Here is a 16,448-nt window from a genome sequence, read left to right on the forward strand (position 1 = left end):
CTGGTCCCCAACATCCAGTGATTTCGTTTCCCGAGAGGAAGGTGGGAGGGACGTGGGGCAAGGGAAGGGCTCCTGCTGATGGTGCCGCCACCCCGCAGATGTCAATGAGTGTGCAGACCCGGTGAACTGCATCAATGGCCTGTGCGTCAACACCCCCGGCAGCTACCTTTGCAACTGCCCCCAGGATTTTGAGCTGAACCCCAGCAGGGTGGGCTGTGTGGGTGAGTATGCACTCAGCTCCGGCTGGGGTTCTGGAGTTCGTGAGCTGGATGGGACTATATCCTGGTAACTGTGGCCTGTCAACCTGTTCAAATCTGCCTGCTCCTGACAAACAATACCTTTGTTGGCTCCCCAGTTGCCTGTTGAGATACAGCCTTCTGCTGTAGACACACACACACAGACACAGACACACACACAGACACACTTCTTGATTTTCCTTGTTCAGAAACACCCATCACATATACACACACGCACACACACGTGCATGCATGCACAGAGGCCCACACACACGCACAGAGACATACACAGTCACACACACATGCAGTTACACACAGTTATCCAAACACAGAGACGCATGGAGTTGAACACACAGTTACACAGCCACACACAGAGACATATAGTTACACACACAATTACACATGAGCACACCGTTGCACACACAGAGACACACACAGTCACAGTTACACACTCACAGGCACATACACACACATGCACAGTCACACACACAGAGGTGCAAACACACATGTGCACCATTTCTTCTCTGCCATTTGCTAACCATCCCTTCTGCCTGTTCAGACACCCGGGTTGGAAACTGTTTCCTGGACACACACGACCGAGGGGATGGTGGCATTTCCTGCAGTGCTGAGATCGGGGTTGGCGTCACCCGAGCATCGTGCTGTTGCTCTCTGGGCCGGGCCTGGGGCAACCCTTGTGAGCTGTGCCCGATGGCCAACACCAGTGAGTCCTAGGGGCTGGGGAACAGGCGAGCACTGTGGCTTAAGCCACAGACGCCTACTAGTCCCAGTCTGGGCCTCTCTGGGGCTTAGGGGGTCATCTCTGCTAAGGGAGGGACACTGGGAACCAGAGAGGGCGGGGGCTTGCTCTGGGTCACACAGTGTATTCTCGGAAGTTCATTGTCTGGGCCTCTCTCCAAGGTGTCTTTCTGCCATCCCTGCAAATTCTTCTCTGTGTACTTATATTCACTCAGTCAGTCAAACAAATATTAAGGGTTCCTCTGTGCCCTTTGCTAGGGTCTGGGTACCCAGCAAAGGTCAAGCCTTTGTTGTTGGGCACCTGTACACTGTACACTGCCTGTCACCTGTAAAACAACAGCCCCAGGACTGAGAGTTGAGCTATTGTTTGAGACACAGTGATGGCTCAGGAGAAAGCCTGGAGAGGAAGGGGTAAAGGAAGGCTTCCCAAGGCAGGAGGCTTGAATGAGGTTTTGAAGGACGAATAGGAGTTTTCTACGCAGAGTAGAGGGAAGGGTGTGCAATGCAGGGGAACAACACATGCAAAGGCCTCAGGTATGAACAGGAAGGCACCTGTTCACCTATTCAGGTGTGTGTGTGTGTGTGTGTGTGTGTGTGTGTGTGTGAGAAAGAGAGACAGAGGGAGACAGAGAGAGAGAGAGAGAGAGAGAGAGAGAGAGAGAGAGAGAGAGAGATGCAGGGAGGGAGGGTGGGAGAGAGGCCAGGATATTCCTTTCATGGGAGAAACCTGAGATCACTCTAAGGTCTCGTTTTGAACCAAAAGGAATTAGGAATTCCTCCTCCCCACCCCCAGCTACTACCACACGATCCATCTTCATATGTTGAATTAAACACATGTTTACACACACATACATGCACACACACACAAGTGCAAATACTGGACCCCCCAGGATTGGCCAGTGTGTCCTGGCCCCAAGCGGTTGAGGAGGTAAGGATGTAGTTGGTGTAGTAAAGGACTGCAGGACCTACTCCTGAGCTCTTCTTAGGGTCCTCCCCTCCCCTGCCTCCATTGGCCTTTGCCAAAGTGCACTGCCCCACACCCTTCACAAGAGCCTGTTTCCCTTGCAGCTGAGTACAGAACCTTGTGCCCAGGTGGCGAGGGTTTCCGGCCCAACCCCATCACTGTCATTCTGGAAGGTGAGTTCCTGGCAGACCATCCATCACACACCCACCAATTGACCTTTATTTCATCACTCCCTCACCAAAGTGCAGAGTTGGGCAGTTCTGGGGAGGCCCAGATCCTCCTGCCTAGAGGCCAGACAGTGAGGCCAAACTGTGCTTTTAGTTTGTGGTGAATGTTTTGTCTTTCTTTCAGCCATCTTTTCTTTCACCTGTTGATTTATCCATCCATCCATCCATCCATCCATCTATCCTTCCTTTTATTCATCCCCCATTCACCTATCTATCCATCTATCCATCCATCCTCCATCTATATATCCATTCCCCATGCATCCGTCATCTTTCCTTCTTTCCATCCATCCATCTATATATATACATTCATACACTCATTTACCATCCATACATGTATTCATACACTCATCTACCATCCATCCATTCATCCATCTACTCACTTACCTACCCACCCAGCCATTCGTCCATCCATCCACCCATCCATCCACTCATTCATCTTTTTGTCCATTGATTCATTTGCTTATTCACCCATCTACTTTTCATATCCATCCATCCATCCATCTGTTCGTCCATCCACTCATTTACCTATCCATCCATTCATCTATCCATTCATCTCTACATCCATCTACCCAGTCATCTATCCATCCATCCATCCATCCATCCATCCATCCATCCATCCATCCACTCATCTACCCATCATACATTCATTCATTTACTAACCAATCCATCCATTTACTCATCCATCTTCTCTATTGACCCACTTGCTTCTTCACTCATCCATTACTTTTTATATCTATCCATCCACTTATTTACCTATCCAGCTACCCATCCATTCATTTCCCATCCATTTATTTCCCATCCATCCATCCATCCATCCACTCATCTATTTCTTATCCATTCACACTCTTACTTATTCACTCATCCACTACTTTTCTTATCTATCCACCTACCCACCCATCCATTCATGGATCCATGCGTACATCTGTACATCTATACATCCTTTCATCCAATGATGAGATTGGAGAATTCCATTGAGAGGAAACTATGTGATGGATGGATGGATGGATGGGATAAAGGAAAAGGGGATGAATTCAGGGTGACACTGACACAAGAGAGTCTGGGTGTGGCCTCCAGGATAGGCCCTGGACTGAACCCTCCAAATATCTAACAGCTTCCAGGTATTCCTGAAGAAGCAAGACTGGCTCCTCTAGGACCCTAGGGAGCCCAGGGCAGGGCATGGGTGTCCTTGAGTCCTCTGCTTGGGTTTAGTTTCCAAGTATGGCCTTCTCACTTCCTCACAGACATTGACGAGTGCCAGGAACTGCCAGGGCTGTGCCAGGGGGGTGACTGTGTCAACACTTTCGGCAGCTTTCAATGCGAGTGCCCCCCTGGCTACCACCTGCATGAGGACAGCCGCATCTGCGAGGGTAAGCCTGGACCCTCCCTGGCCACCCTGCCTTCCCTCCCAGCCTCACCTCCTCCTGCTCAGGTACTGGGGTCTGAAATGCCCCTAAGAGCCTGCTCACCCGCCTTGCTGCCTGAGGCCCATTGGAAGGGTGGGGAAAGCTTCAACGCATGCCCTAGTCTACACTCTGCTTTGCTGCCTTCTCCCAGTCACCTGACCATCAACCTACCCACTCAGAAATGACCTGGCTTTGCTACAGCAGTCATGCCCTTCCTCATTCGGACAAAAGCTGACCAAGGCCCAGAGCCAAAACTGGGAAGGGAAAGGCACAGAAGGAATGGGCCCACCTTTCCTTCAAGCATTACTTCACTTGTCTTCTTGTTGTTCTCATTTGAGCATCATAGAAATGACCAACAGTTTACTGGTATCTGTGACTCTGTGTCACCACTGTTGTGAGCATCCTCATTTGTCATTCATTCATGACAACAGCCCCATGAGGGAGATATTCCCATTATGATCCCATTTTTCAGATGTAACAACCAGGGCTTAAGGAGGTTAAGTGACTTTTTGAGAGGCACCAGCTAATAAGTAATGGAAACTGGCTTTGAACCCCGCTGTTCTCATCCCTGAGCCTGAACTCTTTAATGCAGTGTACGGAATTCATTCATTCATTTGTTCATTCATGCATTAATCCATTCTTTTTCTTTCAACAAAATTAGCTGAGCACCTACATCCAAACAGACTCTAACAAGAGCTCACAAGGACAGCGTATCTTTTGCTCTGAGCAGCACTGTTTCAAAACTTAAAGAAATGGTGAAGGAAGGGAGAGATTTAAGATCGAAAGCGATTTCCTCTGTACATGGATATGGGAGCTGTCAATCCAGAATCAGAACCCAAAATGCTTGAAAAATATCTCATTCCTCCCATTCTCCCCCTTCCCATAGAATATTAACAGAAAATAGAGACAATTGCCATCAATAAGTAATGGCGGTGTGCCAAGTTTCTTGGCTGTCACAGGGTGGGGAGACTAACCTGAATGTTGACCTTGGACATACTTGTAGGGACAGTTTGTTCCCTTGAAGGCTGCAGTCCTTGCAGCCCTTCCCAGCAGCCAGACTCAAGGGCCCTATACTATGAAGTCCCCTGGCTTGGTTTAATGCTCTGCCATCACTATCTTCTTCATATAATTTCAACAATGAAGCCCTGGTTTTCAGGTTGCACTGAGCAAATTCTGTAGCCCGTCCTTGTTGAATAGTTTGTCTCACTTCTGGAATCACTGGGTCATATAGGAATTCTATGTGTGACTTTTTGAGGAACTGCCAAACTGTTTTCCACAGTAGCTGCACCATTTTCATTCCCACCATCAATGTATGACGGTTCTGGTTGCTCCACATCCTCACCAACATTTTTTCCCCATTGTTTAAAGTTATACCATCCTAGTGGGTGTGAAGTAGTATCTCACCACAATTTTAATTTGCATTTCCCTAATGACGAATGAGGTTGAGCATTTTTTCATGTGTTTATTAACCATTTGCATATCTTTGTTGGAGAAATGTTTATTTCAGTTTTTTGCCCTTTTTTAAAATTTTTATTTATTTATTTTAAAAGATTTTATTGGGGAAGGGGAACAGGACTTTATTGGGGAACAGTGTGTACTTCCAGGCTTTTTTTCCAAGTCAAGTTGTTGTCCTTTCAATCTCAGTTGTGGAGGGTGCCATTCAGCTTCAAGTTGTTGTCCTTTCAATCTTAGTTGTGGAGGGCGCAGCTCAGCTCCAGGTCCCATTGCCGTTGCTAGTTGCAGGGGGCACAGCCCACCATCCCTTGCGGGAGTTGAACCGGCAACCTTGTGGTTGAGAGGACGCATTCCAACCAACGGAGCCATTTTGCCCATTTTTAAATTGGGTTGTTTGTCTTTTTGTTGTTGAGTTGTGAGAGTTCTTTACATATTCTGGATATAAGACTTGTCAGATATATGATTTGCAAATAATTCTCCCATCCTGTGGTTGTCTTTTCACTTTCTTAATAGTGTTCATTGATACTCGCAAGTTTTAATTTTGATGAAGTCCAATTTATCTGGTTTGTGTTTGTTTTTGTTTTTTTAGCTTGTGCTTTTGGTGTCATACCTAAGAATCCGCTGCCAAATCATTAAGATTTACACCTATGTTTTCTTTTAAGAGTTTTGTAGTTTTAGCTTTTACCTTTAGGTCTTCTATCAATTTTGAGTTTTTGTTTTGTATATGGTATGAGGTAGGGGTCCAACTTTATTCTTTTGCATGTGAAAATCCAATTGTCCCAGTGCCATTTGTTGAAGAGAATCTTCTTTTCCCATCGAATAGACTTGTCAGAAATCAATTGACTGTAGATGTATGAGTTTGTTTCTGGACTCTAAATTCTAACCCCTTGATTTATCGGTCTATCCTTATGCTAGGACCACACTGTTTTAGTTACTGTAGCATTGTAAGTTTTGCAATTGGGAAGTGTGAATCCTCCAGCTTTGTTTTTCTCGTTCCAAGATTGTTTTGGCTATTTGGCCTCCCTTGCAATTCCAAATTAATTTTAGAATCAGCTTTTCCAATTCTGAAAAACAAAACAAAGAAGTCATTAGGATTTTGAGAGGAGTAATTACACTGAAACTGTAAATCGCTTTGGGGAGTACTGGCATCTCAAAAATAAGTCTTCTAATCTGTTATACAGGGTCTCTTTCCATTTATATAGGTCTTCTCAATTTTTTTCTGTAATATTTTATAGTTTTCAGTGTGTATCTTTCACCTTTTTTGTTAAATTTATTGGTAATATATAGAAATACAAGTGATATTTGTGAGTTGATGTCATATCCTGCAAGTATGCTGACCTCATTTATTAGCTCCAATAATTTGTATTTTATGGATTCTTTAGGATTTCCTATGGATCAAATCCCCTGATTGTTTTAAGTTTTGGCTAGATTCCAGAATCCTGCAAAAGTTGATTTTGTCTTTTTTTTTGCCAGCTCAATAGTTGTTTTTGTTGAGAAATGGAGCCCTGACGTTCCCTACTCTGTCATTTTTCATTGACGTCACTTCTAGCATGCTAATATTCTGACACCTGTTTTTGTACAGCCCACTAAGAATACTTTTTACATTTTTTTAAACGGATCAAAAAATCAAAAGAAGAATATATTGTGACACATGAAATTCACATTTCAGTGTCCATAAATCAAGTTTTATTGGCATACAGCCCATCTGTTGACCTATTGTCTATGAATGCTTTTACACTATAATGGCAGAGTGAGTAGCTATGTCAGAGACCATGGTTTTGAGCATGAAACTGAAAATAATTTACTATGTGCCCTTTACAGAAAAAGTTTCCTGCCTCTGGGCTAGACGATTGATCAGATTCAGAGTCAACTTTTTTTTTCAAGTGCTAACCTAAAAGTAAAAGGCCTTTCAAAGTGAGAGGCAACAAGCCTTTACTTGAAATTTTTTAAAAAGAATAGCTATTCAAGGAGCACTGATTCAAGCAAAAACCCAAATAGTGTTCTGTTTGGGAGACAAAGGCAAGGGGTATTGATGAGAAAGGGAAGGGGAACAATTACATCAATAGAAAGAAGGCGGGCCGGCCCAGTGGCTCAGGCAGTTAGAGCTCCGTGCTCCTAACTCCGAAGGCTGCCGGTTTGATTCCCACATGGGCCAGTGGGCTCTCAACCACAAGGTTGCCTGTTCAATTCCTCAAGTCCCGCAAGGGATGGTGGGCTCTGCCCCCTGCAACTAAGATTGAACACGGCACCTTGAGTTGCCTCCCGGATGGCTCAGTTGTTGGTTGGAGCGCGGGCTCTCAACCACACAAGGTTGCCAGTTCAATTCCTCGACTCCCAACTAAAATTGAATAGGACACCTTGAGCTGAGCTGCCGCTGAGCTCCTGGATGGCTCAGTTGGTTGGAGCATGTCCTCTCAACCACAAGGTTGCCGGTTCAACTCCCACAAGGGATGGTGGGCTGCGCCCCCTGCAACTAGCAACGGCAACTGGACCTGGAGCTGAGCTGTGCCCTCCACAACTAAGATTGAAAGGACAACAACTTGACTTGGAAAAAAGTCCTGAAGTACATACTGTTCCCCAATAAAGTCCTGTACCCCTCCCCCCCCAAAAAAAATAGAAAGAAGGCATTTCTATTGGTGCAGGTAAGCTAACAATGTTTTTAATATTCAGTCTATAGTTATCAGTCCAGGAGTCATCATATCTGCTTTCTTGTTATCTTTGCAAACAGTTGTTTAGGGCACAAAGTTGCGTTAGGCCCAGTCCAAAGGTTATTTTGCCCTGTTTTAACATCCAAAAGTTTGAGGCACCAAACGAGCAAGGCAGTTCCTCTGGGATGGTAGCTCCAACTTTTAAAGTGGCTTCATTTATATTATTCTTTTGACACAAGGATACATTTTTCATAGGGCTCTTGCTTCCTATCACATCACATTAGGAAGCCCGTGGTTGCCCCACTCTTGGTCATAATATAATTACTGCATGGGCTCAGGTCATATTTTTTCTTAATAGAAGTGGGATCATAGTAAACTTTTTTTTTTCACGTAGCACCATGTCGTATCTTTCCATGTCACTAAAATGTCCGCATTTTAAGCTAATCTTGACACCAAACTCAAGCCCATGTGAGGTGACTCCACCAGACCTGGGGTGGGAGGTTATCCAGACAGTTCCTCGACGCCGTCCCTCCCTCCCCTACAGACATTGACGAATGCTCCACACACTCGGGCATCTGTGGCCCCGGTACCTGCTACAACACCCTGGGGAACTACACGTGTGTCTGCCCTGCGGAGTACCTGCCAGTGAATGGTGGCAACAACTGCATGGGTATGGAGTATGATGATGGGAGACTGGCTGTTGTGAAAGCATCACGTGGGTGTGGAAGAAACTTCTGGGAGTCTCCAAGCCTTGGAAGAGTATGGAGAGACGTGTTTGGGGGAGGAGAGAGAAGACAGTGTATGTATTTGAGATGCTGGGATGCTGCAATTAATAAGGCTGCAGGGCTCAGGGGCCCAGGGCTGTCAGGAATAGTTGTCCAGGTTGTGCACTGCCCAAAAAAGGCTAAAAAGTGAATATCACTTTCAAGTGTGCTGGGGTAGAGATATCAAGCCAGTAATTTTCAAATGGATTCGTGAATGAGTTCTGATTTGTCTGGCCCTCTCTTCCTCTGACTTGGGTGTCTCTTACTACACTTTTCTCCCCAACCCAACTGCAGACATGAGGAAGAGCGTCTGCTTCCGGCATTATAATGGCACATGTCGGAATGAACTGGCTTTTAACGTAACCCGGAAGATGTGCTGCTGCTCCTACAACATCGGCCAGGCCTGGAATAGACCCTGCCAGGCCTGCCCCACTCCTGCCAGTCGTGAGTGCTCTTCCCCCACCTTCTTTAAGCTTGGTGCTTTTAGTAATGTTTAAGGAGGCACACCCCACTTTGGACTCCCTGATTAGTCTACGTTGTTCTTATGAGAGCTAAAGAATTTAAGTTATGTCCCAATGTATGGAAATCAATACTTTTTGGGTGGGCAAGACATCCTTCTTTCCATGTCACAGATTTGGGGAATTCAGGATGGATTAGTGAGACTTTCATTTGTGGTAAAAGTTCTTGAAGACTCACAGACTATTTGGAGGGGTCAGTGAATGTCTGGAGCCAGGTCATAAAGCACAACTGGTTATAGCAACCAGGAGAAGCTCTGGGGAGGATTGCTGAAAATGTTGGTCAGGATGAAGAGGGCTGTTCCAGGCAGGGAATAGCATGAGCAAAGGCCTGGAGGCAGGACTAAGCAGTAGATCATTTTGGCAGCTGAGACAAGGCCTATTAGAATAACCTAGCAGCCAGCCCACGTATCAGAAAGAGCTGCAGGAAGGAAGCAGTGATTAGAAGGGGGCAATTAGAGGGTTATAGTTATATTAGTACTATTGACTAAATTTTTATGTTTGCCCAAAATTCATATGTTGAAACACTAACCCGTGGTGGTGTTTGGAGATGGGGCCTTTGGGAGGTCATTAGTTCATGCAGGTAGAGTCCTCATGAATGGGATTAGTGCTCTTATAAGAAGAGACACGAGAGATTTTCTCTGTCATGTGAGGACACAACAAGAAGGTGTCCATCTGCAAATCAGGAAGAGAGCCCTCACCAGACACTGAATATGCTGGTGCCTTGATCTGGGACTTCTAGCCTCCAGAACTGTGGGAAATCAATGTTGGTTGTTTAAGCCACCTAGTCTATGGTATTTTGTTATAGCACCCCAGACTGAGACAATTTGTTCTTAAGGCTGCAGTAACAAGTTAGCCGACCACATACTTGGTGGCTTAAAGAACCCAGAAAGTCAGAAATCAAAGTGTTGGCAGGGCCACACTCCCTCCAGAGGCTCAGAGAAAATTCTTCCTTGCCTATTCCAGCATTTGGTTACTCCAGGTGTCTCTGTTAACTTGACCTGTAGCTGTATCACCCTGACCTCTGCCTTATCTCACATGGCTTCTCCCTGAGTCTCTGTATGTCTCTCCTTATAAGGACACCAATTATTGCATTTAGTGCCGACCTCAGTCCTGGACAACCTCATCTTAACTTGATTACATCTGCGAAGACCCTATTTCCAAGAAAGGTCCCATTCAGAGGTTGTGAGTGGACATAAACTTGGAGTAGGGGTCATTGTTCAACCCAGTGGAGTGAAATGGGTAGCCGTCATTACTGGGCATTCTGGGTACTGCTGGGCCCTGTTCTGGGTTCCAGGGGTCAAGAATAAGGCATAAGTGTGCAGTCTGGAAGATGCAAAGGGCCAATTCTGACCACAAGACTGTCAAGACAGATCAAATGTCACCCACCGGTTGTGTGCTGGGACTTAGGTACCTGCCTGGCCAGATCTTACGCACCTGAGTCTGAGGTGCAAGTATAATAACACAAGGCAGATGTTCACACCAGCAAAACAGCTGCTGAGATTGGTCCGTTCTCATCATGATGCAGGCAGAAGAGTGAGGGCCAGGGCAGGGACCTAGGGACAGGTGGCAAGGTGGCATTGCCCAAATGCCTGTCCATCAGGTGGGTCCAGGGTCATGTACCCTTCCTGGGAATTGAGATTGGGCAGGATCTTGGTGTCAGCAGTGGGATGTAATTAGAGAGTGAATTACCTTGGAGGTGTTCTTAACCCATGGGTGGTGCCGTCAGCTGTCTGGGGTCAGAGTGGCAGGTCAGGGGGAGCTTAAGGAACTCTTCCTTCCCGGTGGACTGCCCTGAGTCCTCAAGGTTGAAATGGGCTATGCTAGGGAACAGCAAAGGAAATAGCCTGTGCAAAGCTGTGGTGGCCTGACAGAGCAGGGCATATCTGGATGTGTAATGACATCACTGTCACGGGAGGGCAGGAGACACTGTGGGCGGCAGGGTGGGGCCAGGAGGTACAAACTGAAGGGTGTGTTTTATGGTGAGGACATTGGGGTGTGGTTGGCGGTGCTCAGGCAGGGAAAAGATGAGGGAGGTCAAAGTTGGGGGAGGGAGAGATTAGTTACTAAAGGCCAAATGAGGGCTGGGCTCCAGGGGTAGAGGAGGTGATGGGGGTTTGGGAAGAGAACGGGGAGGGGGTGTCCTCCCAGGGAGCCTTTGGTCTTGCATCCCCACCCTGTTCTCCTTTGCCCAGTCGCCTACCAGGTCCTGTGCGGAAACCAGGTCCCCGGCTTCATTATTGACATTCATACAGGGAAGCCCCTCGGTGAGTGGCCCTGCCCTCCAGCCCATAGCTCCAGGTCTCTGTCCCGTGAGTCCTGACTGCTCCCTTCCCCTCCCCTACAGTTCTTTCCCTTTCACCCTCCCCCACTCCATGCCCCCCTGCATTTCCAGACCCCCAGGCCAGGCCAGGAATCCTGCCCTCAAATTTAAGAAAAACAGCAATAGGAGTATTTTTATTATTGTTCATTTTTAAAACTTCTGATAAAATAACACATAAAATATACCATTTTAACCATTCTTAAATGTTAGTTCAGTGGCATGAATTAAGTACATTCACATTGTTGCGGAACCATCACCACCATCTATCTCTAGAACTTTCTCATCTTCCCAAACTGACACTCTGTCCCCATAAAACACTCACTCCCAACCCACCTCCCCCAGCCCCCGACCCCACCATCTACTTCCTGTCTCTATGAATCTGACTCCTCTGGGGATGTCATATGAGTGGAATCACACAGTGTTTGTCCTTCTGTGTCTAGCTTATTTCACTGAGCATCATGTCCCCAAGGTTCATCCAGGTTGCAGCTCTGTCACAGTAAGAACACTTCCTTTTTAAGTTAAATGAGGTTTTGTACAAGGTATTAACCTACATGCCAAATTTCAGCTGTGTGGTGTTTAATTGTGAGCCCATTTCCAGCGGTTTTCACCCCATGGATGTATTTTCCTTATTTTAAACAATTGGAACATGGCAGATAAGTTCTACTTCCCTTCCAGTCACCACCTCAAATCTAAGTCCCCTTCACACTCTCTTAGTGTTCCCATGCTTTATGCCCGGAGTATTTCTTTCTAGTTCTTTCTTTCTTTCTTTTTTTTAAATGAGTTTATGTTTATTTATTTATTTTTTAAAATTAAAGTTTATTGGGGTGACAGTTGCCAGCAAAGTTACATAGATTTCAGGTGTACAACTCTGCACCACATTATCTAGTTCTTTCTTCATGCATTTAAATACACACAGACGTTTCCCATTGAAAATGTGTGGCTTTCTTTTCTCGGGAGTTTGACAGAAATTCTATGATATCCCTACATATTGGTCTGTAACTTTCTTTTTGCACGCAGAAATAAGTTGTGAAGAATCGGCCAGGTTACTATATGTAGGCCTCCTTCCCCTTTGGCCCGGCTGTCTAGTATATTCTATGTGTAGCTATGTCCCGGGTCACAAGCCGGCCCTCCACAGATGATGAGCATTTAGGTGTGCCCAGGTTCCTTTTTTTACATATAATAGCTTTATTGAAATATAATTCACATACTATACACTTCATCGTTTAAAGTACACAATTCAGTGTTTGTTTGTTTTTTGTATATAATAGACCCTTGAACGTCATGGGGGTTAGGGGTGCCTCATATAACTTCCTCATATAACTTTCAACTCCCCAAATTCCCCCAAATTTTAGCTACTGTGGACTGGAAGCCTTACCGATAACCAACAGTCGAGTAACACGTATTTTGTATGTTATATATATTAATACTGTGCTTTTACAATAAAGTAAGCTAGAGACAAGAAAATGTCATAAAGGAAATCATAAGGAAGAGAAAATACATTTACAGTATCTATTGGTGTAAAAAACCCGTGTATAATTGCAGTTCAAACCTGTGTTGTTGAAGGGTCAACTGTATACACATAGTTGTGCAACCATCACCTCAATCTAAGTTGAGAACATGTTTATCACGCAAAGAGAGACCCAGTCGTCATATCAGTCACTCCCCATTCTGTCCTCCCCCAGCCGCTGGCAACCATTTTTCTACTTTCCATCTCTGGCTGTGCCTCTTCTAGACATTTCATGTAAATAGAATCGTGAAACGTGACCTTGTGTGTCTGGCATCTCTCATGAGCACCGTGTGTTCAAGATCCATTCACGTTGTAGTGAGTGTCAGTGCTTCCTTCCGTTTTAAGGCTGAGTAATATTCCGGAGTGTGGGTGGGCCACATTGTGCTATCCATTCACCCGTTGACATTTCCAGTTTCTTGCAAACATTGTCCCAGGACCTCCCCATGCAGCTTCCTGCTGACACGCGGGCTGCTTTATTCCAGCAGAGCCCTCAAAGCAGGCTTGCTGGGCCACAGCAAATGTGATTTTAGTTGTGAAAGACTCTCGCCCCTGCTCTAGGCTTTCCTCCCTCATCCTGATCTCATTTTGGCTACAGCAGGATTTTTTCAGTGTGTGCTGGTGTGGGGCTGCTTCTCCCAGACTGTGGTCCCTTAGCTCAGGGTCCCGATGTGTTCCCGGGGGCTGGGCTGCCCCTGATGCTGGTGCCCTCCCCAGACATCGACGAGTGCGGGGAGATCCCTGCCATCTGTGCCAGTGGGGTCTGCATCAACCAGATTGGGAGCTTCCGCTGCGAGTGCCCCACGGGTTTCAGCTACAACAGCGTGCTGCTGATCTGCGAAGGTGCCACCTCCCTGGCCTCCCCATCCCTGGGTGGGATGCTGGACCCCCGCCCCATACCATCTGGGCACATCATTTAAGCTATGTAAACTTCAGTTTCCCCCTCTGTTTAATGGGGCTCATGCCTTTTCGAGGGGCTCCATCCCACATAACCACCCTCACTCTGGTTCTGGGGCTGCTCCGGAGGGACCCCCCCACTCCGAAGCCGGGGGCTGGATTTAGGATTTGATTCTGGCAGGGATGGTGTCTCCTTCACCCATCCCTGTTGGCCGTATTCCCCAGACATGGACGAATGTGCCAGCGGGGAGAGCCCCTGCCAGCAGAGTGCCGACTGCATCAATATCCCTGGCAGCTACCGCTGCAAGTGCACCCGAGGGTACAAGCTGTTGCCAGGCGGGGCTTGTGTGGGTAAGCGGGGACCCCAGCAGGTGCAGGGGAGGGAGGTAAGGGAATGGGATATGAGACAAAGCCAGGCTCTGTCCACTGTGACTAGGGTAGGGCATGGCTCTGTCTGGGGCTTTCTCCTTGGCTGGAGTTTGGGCTGGTGGGGGTGCTCACAGCTTCTGTTCACAGGGGAGTAATGAGGGTGATCTGGGAGGGAAAGATAGCTTGGTGCTAGCAGCAGCTTGAATGGGGGGCTTGCAGGCAGGTGCTGGCTTTCCCATCGCAGTCTGCAAAGGCTTAGAAAACACTGGAGTGGTGGTCCTGGGGACACCACACTGCCCGCCCTTTTCCAGGACGGAACGAGTGTCAGGAGATCCCGAATATTTGTAGCCACGGTGACTGTGTGGACACAGAGGGCAGCTACGCATGCCTATGTCACCGTGGCTTCCGGGCCTCGGTGGACCAGACCCTGTGCATGGGTGAGAGCCCCTTCCTGCCCCCCTTTGCAGACCAAGCGGCCAAGGATCTATACCTTCTCTGGGGTGGAGACAGTGCTTCCATCCGTCCTGGCACTTAAGACATTGGGAAAATGACTTATTCACCTCCTTGTGCCTCAGTTTTCCCATCAGTAAAATGGGAACAATAAATAATACCAAGGGTGCTTCCCAGCCCCTCACTGCCCGAGCTGCTCATTGCCCTGGGTGAGCTGGGCAGGGATCGGGGGCTTTGCTCTGACAGACATCGATGAGTGTGACCGGCAGCCATGTGGAAATGGGACCTGTAAGAACATCGTCGGCTCCTACAACTGCCTCTGCTTCCCTGGCTTTGTGATGACACACAACGGAGATTGCATGGGTGAGTCATGCAGGCTGGCAGGCAGACCTCAGTGTACCCCACTGAGAAGTGGGCCCATGGCTTGAGGGTGCCCCTTTGAAGTAAATGTTCTTGCTCCTGTAATCCATTCAGAAAAACCCCCAGGAGATTGAAAATGAGTCAACGGCAAAGTTCCCCACACTTCTTTAGTTGTCAGGTACCAGGGATCCCTCACTAGAGCTTACACTCAGGTATATGGGAGGCAGATGGATAGTAGAGAGAGGAAGGTGAAGGTTGAAGCAAGACCTGGGTGCTGTGAAGCTGGCACTTTAGCTCAGTGGTTAAAAGCATGGATTCCAAGGTCAGGTGGCATAAGTTTAAATCCCAGCTTTCCACCTGCCAGCTGTGTGACCCTAGACAAGTCATTTACCTCTCTGTGCTATAGTTTCCTCCTTGGTAAAATGGAGATTAATAGTAGTAACTACCTGTATTAATAGCAGACCAAATAGACTTATGAACAAGGAATATTATCAGAGATAAGGAGACACATATATTGATTAAGGGGTCATTTCTCTGAGAAGACATTACACTCATAAGCATATGCATCTAACAATAGAGCTTCAAAACGAAGTAAAAATTGACAGAACTGAAAAAGAAATAGGCAAATCTACATTATAGTTGGAGACTTCAACACTCCTCCCTCAGTAATAGAGGGAACAAATACAAAATCAGTATGGATATAGAATATCTGAACAATGCTGTTAACCACATAGACCTGACTGATATTTCTAGAACATTCCAGAAAACACATTCTTCTCAAGTGCACATGGACATTCACCAGGAAATATCATAGTTTGGGCCATAAAACAAACCTTAACAAATTTAAAAGAACTGAAGTCACAGGGTAAGTCCTCAGAATATAATGGAGTTAAACCAGAAATCAGTCACAGAAGGATATCCATAAAATCCTCATGTATTTGGAAATTAAACAATATATTCCTAAAGAATCTATAGGTCAAAGAAGAAATAAGGGGATTTAGAAAGTACTTTTAAATAAGTGATGAAAACACAACACAAAATATGTGAGATGCAGTCAAGGGAGTACCTAGAGGCAAAGTCATAGCATTAAAAGCTCATATTGGAAAATATTGGTATCTGCCTCTTAGAATAGTTGTAAGGCTAATGTACAGAGCCTGGCATGTGAGCGCTCCATAAATTGAAGTCATCTCAACTTCTTTGTGGATGGAAGTGCAAGGGAGGCTCAGAGCCTCAGTGCTATGGGTGATCCCATTTTCCCATTTCCCCTTTGCAGATGTAAATGAGTGCACCACCCTGGCAGGGCAGGTGTGTCGATTTGGCCAGTGCCTCAACACAGCTGGCTCCTTTCACTGCCTCTGCCAGGATGGCTTTGAGCTCACAGCTGATGGGAAGAACTGTATGGGTGAGTCTTGCACGGTGCTGGGAACCATCTCAGCTAGCCCCTACTCCTACATGCAGTTGGTACTTCTCCACGATCATGGTTCCATTTCATAATCATGCATTTATTTTAAGGTATGAAAAAAAGAAATAAAACCAGCACATTATAGCCATGTTTTCATAGGGTTTGTAGCTGAGAG

At 46.5% G+C, this 16,448-nt stretch overlaps 1 protein-coding gene across 1 annotated transcript in view; it reads left to right on the forward strand.

The window, feature by feature from the left end:
• The window catches only part of FBN3 (fibrillin 3), a 59,509-nt gene that overhangs the window by 26,558 nt on the left and 16,503 nt on the right, over positions 1-16,448 (forward strand). The window contains exons 36-47 of the mRNA XM_074337717.1: positions 99-221; positions 796-957; positions 2,061-2,129; positions 3,425-3,550; positions 8,234-8,359; positions 8,748-8,897; positions 11,164-11,235; positions 13,513-13,638; positions 13,918-14,043; positions 14,373-14,498; positions 14,758-14,874; positions 16,145-16,273. Of these exons, the coding sequence (XP_074193818.1) occupies positions 99-221; positions 796-957; positions 2,061-2,129; positions 3,425-3,550; positions 8,234-8,359; positions 8,748-8,897; positions 11,164-11,235; positions 13,513-13,638; positions 13,918-14,043; positions 14,373-14,498; positions 14,758-14,874; positions 16,145-16,273 (1,452 nt within the window). The remainder of the gene's footprint in view (positions 1-98; positions 222-795; positions 958-2,060; positions 2,130-3,424; positions 3,551-8,233; positions 8,360-8,747; positions 8,898-11,163; positions 11,236-13,512; positions 13,639-13,917; positions 14,044-14,372; positions 14,499-14,757; positions 14,875-16,144; positions 16,274-16,448) is intronic.

The sequence above is a fragment of the Rhinolophus sinicus genome, linkage group LG07 (assembly GCF_036562045.2).
Source record: "Rhinolophus sinicus isolate RSC01 linkage group LG07, ASM3656204v1, whole genome shotgun sequence".
Lineage (NCBI taxonomy): Eukaryota > Metazoa > Chordata > Mammalia > Chiroptera > Rhinolophidae > Rhinolophus > Rhinolophus sinicus.